Source organism: Papaver somniferum, chromosome 11 (assembly GCF_003573695.1).
Source record: "Papaver somniferum cultivar HN1 chromosome 11, ASM357369v1, whole genome shotgun sequence".
NCBI lineage: Eukaryota > Viridiplantae > Streptophyta > Magnoliopsida > Ranunculales > Papaveraceae > Papaver > Papaver somniferum.
Genome location: NC_039368.1, coordinates 89,454,322 through 89,463,048, shown reverse-complemented (window position 1 = coordinate 89,463,048; position 8,727 = coordinate 89,454,322). Strand labels below are relative to the sequence as shown.

Here is an 8,727-nt window from a genome sequence, read left to right as displayed (position 1 = left end):
AAATTAAAGTACTATGCCGGGTACTATTTCCGGCATGCTCGACCGCAGTTCGGAAAAAACGACCTAAGCTGGAAATTAGTGCCGGCAATCTCGAAAAATGTTCCGGCTTTCCGGAAATGCACTTGAAAAAGAACACCTAATTTTAAACAATACCGGCATTGTATTTTCTTGAACATCGATACCGGAATTGGTAATACCGGCATTCTCTTTACACAAGGTCCGACGCCGGAAACCGGAGCCGACATTCCAGATACTTCTAAAACAACGCCGGTACCAAAGTGACTAACTTTTGGATGTTTTTATAGTGGTACCGTCATTCTAAATATGAAATATTCCAAGCCGGTATCTCGTGCCGGCTTGGTCCGTAATTTTTTTACCACGCCAGTAATAGGTTCCGGCGTGCTCGATAATTTGTATAAGACGCCGGTATTTAAGTTCAAAACTCTCTAACTCCTGGATGTTTTATTGGTGGTACCGGCATGGAAAGTTAGGAGGGAACCATGCCGATTTGGATATTCCATGGAATATTCGGTGGTAGGTAAAAAGTTAACTTCGTGCCGGCATGGTTTTTTTGGTTGAAGACCACGCCGGAAATTGTTTCAGAATTGGGGAAATCTATTGCCGGCATGGAAATAGTATGAATATTGTGCCGGTTCTGGTGGTGCCGGCGTGGTATTCATACTACGGGTATGCCGACACCAAGCTTTTTCAGAGAAAAATGGCGGTTTCAAAAACAAACAAACAAATTTTTGATCCTTAGCAGCATTACCTGTGTGTTGGGTTGCTTGTATGTTGAACATGTTTACTATCTTGGGTTGGTTCTTCAAAAAACACTTGATGCTCACGAAAATCATGATCCAACGGTGTTGGTTCATCATATAATTCCAATTGTGAGTTGTTATCATTAACCGAAGATTGAATATATGATTGTTGTTGTAGTTGAGCTAAAGATTCAGCAGTTGAAATTCTCTCCTCACAATCATCTTCCATTTTCACAAAAATATTTTTCCCTCCTTCTACTCTCACCCCCCTTACACAAATTCAAATAAAAATACACAGTAATCTATCCCCCAAATACTTAAGATTTTACTAATTATTATTAGCCACTAAACCTGATTAGTGAGGGTCAGATTAGAAATTAAAAAAATAATTACATAAGGGGTGACCCAGATTTGATTTTTGTATCCCTATTTTGTCATGTATCTATATCCCCCAATTAGTTCTGATATCCCCCAATTGCGCGTTCCAAAAGAATGATGTCCAAATTGCTAAAAATAAAACACATCAATCTTAAAGATTCTTACTTAGGGGTCCCTCTTTTTATAAATACATCTAAGATTAAAAAATTTGAATTTATAATAGAAAAGATGGAACATAAATCGCAAGGTTGGAAAAGTAAGGTTTTTCTTGAAACCAGTAAAATGATCTTAAACAAATCCATCCTAGCTAGGATTTCCTCATACCAGATGAGATGCTTTATCTTATTGGAAAAAATGCTAATAAAATTAATGCCATACAAAGGATTTGTGGTTGGGAATTGAACCAAATGGTAAAGGATATTATCCAAAAGCTTGGCCAAGTTTGTGTAAACCCATGAGCAAAGGAGGGCTAGGATTTAGAGATGCACATAAATTTAACCCAGCGTTAATATCAAAGGTAGCTTGGAGACTATTAAAAGAACCTAACTCTCTTTGGGACAAAGCACTTGGTCCTAGATACTTCATAAATAAGTTTCCTCTCAGATCTAAACCTCAAAATAGATGCTCATGGACTTGGAGATACATTTTCATAGGTTTGAACTTAGTGGCTTCAAATAGTGTTTGGGAAATAGGAAATATTACTAATATCAACATATGTAAGGATAACTGGATACCTGATCTAGCTAACAACTTGATGATTTCAAATCTATGAATAACAATACCTTATACATAGTAGCAGACTTAATAGATTTTTCCACTAACAAAATGGAACAAGACCTTAATTTTATATTGTTTACTAAACAATATAGCTGAAAAATCTGTAAAATCAACCTATTTCTAGATAGATCACATAACCTTAAAAAGGATAACCTGAGATGAAAACTAACTAAGTCAGGAAACTTTACTGTTAAATCAATGTATAACAAACTAAATGAGAACAGTATAAACTCTTTTAATATTGGCTTAGACGATAGCTTCTAGAAATCTCTCTGAAAATTATTTCACCTAGAATTAAGCTTTTCTTGTGGAAATGTTTACACAATGTACTATCTACTAACTCGAAACTAAAAGGCATCATTAAATACATTAACCCAAAATGCACTTTCTGTAAGACCAAGAAGAGACTATTGAGCATCTATTGTTACACTGTCCCTTTGTTAAGGAGGTTTAGGAGCTAGGACCAACCCCTATTTACATTAACTTCAATGCCTCTACAAAAATAGTTGGCACATGTAAAGATTGGTTTCAATCATCAAATTCAGTGATATCCTTAGAACTACTGACTAAAAAATTATGGTTTATCTGGAAAGCAAGATGCAACAAAGTTTTTCAAGGAGATATTCAGACCCCACCGAAATTAGAAAAAGAAATACAAAGACATGTATACTTTTTGATAAAGAAGGACAGACCTATCGGTAATCAAAAGAAAAAGAAAAATATGAAAGAGACACATATTTTTAAGGTAGATGCTGCTTGGATATCGGAATCTAATCCATCCAACTTTGCTTTAATTTTAAGAGGTGAAACATGTATTTTCACAGGAGGAAGAGAAGGAATATTAACATGTTCATACCCACAAGAGGCAGAAGCAGCAGGACTCTTGTAGGAAGGATCTTGGGCAGAGGAGAAACACCTATCATATTTCAGCATAGAAAGTGACAATGAAGTTTTAATCAAAAGTCTAAATGGCAGTTCAACAGATATCTCTTGGACAGCAAGGCGATTTTGGAGAAAGCAGATCGAAAAGCTTCTAATTGCGTTAATTTTATGGATCTTATTTTATCCCTACAACCGAAAATGAAGTAGTGGATACCCTAGCTAAAGAGCATAATATTTTCCAAATATTATTGACTGGGATGAAACTCCCCCTTTATGTATTAATCTTAAATGAGGGAGGATCAACTGATAGGCTCTTATTTGACAAGTTTTGCCAAGCTATATGAGTCGGCAGAATTTAAAAAATAAATGGCCAAGATTAAATTATATGGCATCTGGTTTCTAGAGCAACCCTTGACCCGGATTACTTTCGAGATATTTTCTTAATTCTGTTTCTCGTCTTCGTGAATGATTCTCTTTCTCCCCTTGTCTCTGCTACTGCCTACCGTAAACAATATCAATCAATGAGAGCAAAAAGAGAAGATGCCATGGTTAAGTTTTAATTTCATCTATATATTAATTAACTCAAGAAAAAAAAATCAGTACAAAATAGTTTAGGCTAAAGTATTGTTGTTTATTAGGGATCGATTCAGGGTATTGAACATGTTAATCAGTAATTTTATTTATTTGAATGAAATATTTATAGAATACAACTGGAAACACAAGTCTAAGGATTCAAGATGTGTTTAGGCTTCAACCAATTTTAATAATAATAGGTGTTGACTTGTGATGCCTTTTGGATCTTGATTTTAGTTGCTTAGGTATACAAAGAGGTTACTGCTTGGAAAAGGAAAATATAACCACGAATCCCTCTTCATGTAAGCCCGAGCTTAGATAGTCAAACTTAGTTAGAGATGACTAAAAAATCTCTAACAACAAGCATGAAACATCACTGATCTTGATTTTCAGCGACGGGGGTGGGGTGGTGGTGCAAGGTTAGAAAGATAAGAAAAATCCCTTAAAATAAATAACATGATTATCATGAATCGATCCGAATAACTGTTTGTCATATTATTTAATCCTGTCCACTTATGTTTCAAAATCTAACGACTGTGCTGACTTGGCAAAACTTGTCAATTAGAGCGTGTCACCCAATCCTCCCTCGTCTTAAATTCCAAGTTGTTAAATCACGGGAATAAATACCCCGATATTAGAAGGCTCTACTTTAGATGTAACCAAAGCTTCAGCCTCTTTTTAATTTTTTTTGAATGAAATCTTACTTATATAAAAAAAAAAAAATCTAAAACAGTAAAATGCTAGAATCGAATGCGGACACAGTGGGATGCTCTCATTCTACCACATGTAACAGGTAGCTGAAATGGTCCACCCATAAATAAATACAAATCTGACTATTAGTTGGGGGAAAATTGAGACAACCTCAAAAAGAACGATTAAACACAGAGCTGATATACCGAGACAAACAACCTTGTCCTTGATTTTGTATGGGTGAGGATGAAGATTAGCTTCCGGCCAACTATATAAATTTAAGGTTATTTAAATGCAGATAACTGAAATCCGTAAACTGAAACAAGCAAAAAAAATAACAGGAATAACATTAAAAATCAGACATGTAGTTAGCTCTCCTACTCCCAACTACATTCCATTAAAACAAGAGAGAAACTCAAACCTACCAATTTAATACCCAATTAAGTTTCTCACTTATAACACAAAATGATATATCTATAAAAACGCGAAATGGGTTTTGTATGAACTGATTTTACTCTATATCTCTGATTTGATTCATTATCATTATCTTTGTGTGAGGAAGAATCTGTTAGAGAGAAAAGAAGGGTTTTTTTTGTCTCGGTGATTTAAGAAGTGGGTTTCTCCTGTCTCTCTTAGTAGACTTTGAGAGATGAAGGTGAGTGTTGTTTCCCGAAGTGGTAGAGAAATTGTCAAAGGTGGGATTGAGCTCAACGATTCAGTAAGTTTATTCTTAACTTTTCTCCTATGTTTTTGGGCAATTCTTTACTTCTGTAGTTAAGGTAGACTTGTCCATGCTTTTGCTTTTGGATCTGAAATTTTCTTGTAATATAAAGATGTTTTTGGTTTCTGTGATTGTGCAGGCTACTGTGAGTGACCTCCAAGAGGCTATTCATCGTCGAAGTAAGTAATTAATAATTGAGAACTTCTCTTTCGGCTTAATACCTAATTACTTTCTGTTATTATTATTCAATCTGCTTGCATTTGATAATGTGCATTATTCATCGCTAGAACACATACAATTTTTTTAACTAAAATGGTGGATGAGGAACATGGACGGTAACCCACAACACAATCATTGATTTGGGGTATACGAAGCTACATATGTTTCTGTAAAATGGAAATTGATTAGGTTTACTCAGAAATGCACAAGTGTATCCATATCCATTTCAATGGCTCAAAATTTAGGTCAAACTGTATGTTATGTGATAAGTGTGACACTTGTAGGTATGTTTGCTCTTGCTATGTGTAATACTTGTTTCTGAAGCTTGAACCACAAACAAATACAAAAATTCAGGACTGCATTTTTCAAGTTCACCCGTTTTTAACCCAAAATAAGCATGCCTATGTTGCCCCTGGTTGAAAATGTTATTACAAAATCCGTTTTCATTTTTAGAAAAGTAAACAGAATGATTTTGTCAGCTTTCAGAACATCTATTTCATTAGCCAGCTTCTTGTAGGTCTATTGTGGTTTTAGTAAAGTGATCGAAAATAGTCTTAAAAGAATTCAGCTTCGTTTTCGGAAAGGTTCACACAAATGATTTTGTATGCTTTAAGAACGTCATTATACTGCTTGTTGCAGGTTTACTATATTTCTGGTAGTTTATATGATTAGTATGAATGAATAATTAGCTGTGCTCCTGTTTCCATGATTGCCATAGTATTTTATTTTACTTTCTTGTCAGAATACATTGGCTGTTATTCAAAGAATTACCAGTTTAAGCTTTTCTTATAGCTGTTCTTGAAAAGCTACCTTTTCTTCTGAAATATAGATCTATAATTCTTACTTTCTTATGCTCAACAGCCAAAAAGTATTACCCTTCTCGTCAGCGCCTCACTCTCCCACTCGAACCTGGTGCCAAGGGGAAACCTATTGTACTAGACTATAAGAAAACTATCCAAGATTATTGTGATGGAAATTCGAACAGCATAACTGTGGTGTTCAAGGATCTCGGCGCACAAGTTTATTATAGTACCCTTTTCTTCTGGGAGTACTTTGGCCCTCTGATCATCTATCCAATCTTTTATTACTTTGATCTGTACCAGTACTTAGGGTTCAAAGGAGAACGTGTAATCCACCCAGTCCAAACCTATGCCATGTACTGCTGGTGCTTTCATTACTTCAAGCGTATAATGGAGACATTTTTTGTCCATAGATTTAGCCATGCAACTTCTCCGCTCTCCAACGTGTTCCGTAACTGTGCTTATTACTGGTCATTCGGTTCATACATTGCTTACTATGTAAACCATCCACTTTATACTCCAGTGAGTGATCTGCAAATGAAGATTGGATTTGGGTTTGCCTTGGTTTGCCAGCTTTCAAACTTCTATTGTCATATTCTGCTGAGAAACCTTAGGAGTCCTGACGGGAAGGGAGGGTATCAAATCCCACATGGATTTTTGTTCAATCTAGTTACATGTGCAAATTACACCACTGAAATATACCAGTGGATAGGCTTCAATATCGCAACACAAACCGTTGCAGGTTATGTTTTTGCTGCTGCAGCTGCTTTTATCATGACTAATTGGGCTCTTGCAAAGCACCGGCGTCTAAAGAAGGTAAGCACCACAAGCATAATAAGTAGATAAAGGCAATAAACTCTGTTAATAGTCATGAAACTTGGTCGAATTAAAGAGCTGTTGGCTGCCTCTGGATGCATATTGTAGTGCTTCTTTGCTTCAAATGTCCTAATTTTTGAATTACTCATTTTGCAGCTATTTGATGGAAAGGAAGGCAGGGCTAAGTACCCCCGCAGATGGGTTATACTTCCTCCATTCATCTAAAGAAGTCTACTATAAATCACCTGTTGCCGAACCCTGCTTTTTAATACATTGATTCGCAGCAGAGGCGATAACATTAAATTATTTTATTTTCATGAACTTCGAAGCTTCCCTTCGTTTTTTTATGTGTGTTTACTAGCTGTATTGACAATCTGTGTTGAATCTATGCTGTGCTCTCTCTTGATTATCATCCTGTACTGTTGTTTGTCTCAGTGAACTAGCTATTTTCTTTGATTTTTGTCTTAAAAGATTTTATAGAATGCTTTCCCGTTTATTTTGTCAGATATTGTGAAGAACATTCTTACCGAGAACTATTCTAATATCGTAACTTTTATGCAAATCCAGTAATGGAGTTGTAACTTTGGAATGAGCTGATGTGAGATGAGCTCTGGCAAAACTAAGAATGCTTCAGTTAGAGATTGAACACTCGCCTTGAAAATCAGACTGAGCAGCTCTTGATGTTCTAGTAAATTTTTTCTCGTACACTTGAAATTATCACACAAAAGCATTTTCCCATGGCTGAGTATTCCGAGGATAACTAATTCTGAGATGCAGAAATTCTAACCGGAACCTTTATTTAATGAGATGCAGTACCCCCATGTTCCATAATTCTGAGTCAAAAGAGCTTTAATCGCTGCCATGAGTTAATGGATCCTGCAGTTTTTCTGTCTCGCACATCATTTGCTCGCACTTGAAGTAGTAGCGGAGATAGTTGCGCAATGGTTCCTGGCCACCAAACATGAATACAAGTATGTTCCAAAATACCAGTAAGTCCACCTAAGTGCACACACGTATCCTTGTCCTACATCAGCAACATACTACTACAAATCTCCCCCGACCTCAAAGCACCCTCCTTCAGCGCAATACCATAAATCCCTGACCACACGCGCAAAAACAGGTACATTGCCTACTTGTTTCCTGGCCATTGCCCTGGAATACTGATATACGTTAATTAGCCACTAATCCTCTTGACATGGTACCTAAATGGCTACATTAGGCATAAATTTACAACAACAACTACCGTAAAAATTCCATGTATTGATACTCCATATATTAATAAATTCCATATATTAATGAAAAATCATAGTCCCAATTTGGACCAGTTATAAATAGTGACAAACTCCACATTTTAATATTAATAGATTTTTCTAGCCCCATCATAAGAAAATTACCTCCATATATATTAATATAATAGACATAATCGGAAAATTATAGATCTTGTCCCGGCAACGGAAATCCTTTTCCCTTTTTGATGATCACTTACTTAAGTACTTGAGACTTCTCATCACTGGTGATGGTGCGGGGTTTGGTCCTCTACAGCAGCGACTATCTACCTTGCCCATCAAAGATGGTGGACTTGGCATTTACACCATGGCTGACACTAGCGCCTATTGTTACCTTGCTTCTCAGTGTCAGACGACTTCGGTACAAAAGGTGATCCTTGGTAATTCATTCTCAACTGAAAAAGGCTCTGCTTATCAGTTTGCACTACAGAATTTTGCTCAGGTATGTGGCTTGCCTTCTACATACTGTGTCGATGATACTGCCCCCCATCCATGCACTCCCTGGCAGTCACTTATTTTGATACAGTTAAGAAGCAAATCCCAGACCAATTTTCTATGTCCGCAAGAGATTCCATCCCGTGGCAGTGCAACCGTATGAAGCATGCACAAGATTATTTAATGGATGTACCCATCATTGGGCTTAATCAGTGCCTTGGACCTAGACATTTTAGAGCTGTACTTTGCTATCGTCTTGGTATCCCATTGTTTCTTGAGAATGGCTTGTGCCCAAGTTGTAATAAACCATGGACATCTTTGGTGATCATGCACTTCATTGTGCTAAGGATATAGGCCCCAAGTTCGACATGATATTGTTCGTGATGTAG

The 8,727-nt window shown here is 36.4% G+C and overlaps 1 protein-coding gene across 1 annotated transcript; it reads left to right on the top strand.

Annotated features, from left to right (window-relative positions):
• Positions 1-4,256: 4,256 nt before the first annotated feature.
• On the top strand, positions 4,257-7,121 carry LOC113322500 (very-long-chain enoyl-CoA reductase-like). The gene is made up of 4 exons (XM_026570594.1): positions 4,257-4,779; positions 4,922-4,961; positions 5,863-6,617; positions 6,774-7,121. Exons 1-4 carry the CDS (start codon positions 4,711-4,713, stop codon positions 6,840-6,842), a joined length of 933 nt encoding a protein of 310 aa, XP_026426379.1. The 5' UTR covers positions 4,257-4,710; the 3' UTR covers positions 6,843-7,121.
• The last annotated feature ends 1,606 nt before the right edge of the window (positions 7,122-8,727 follow it).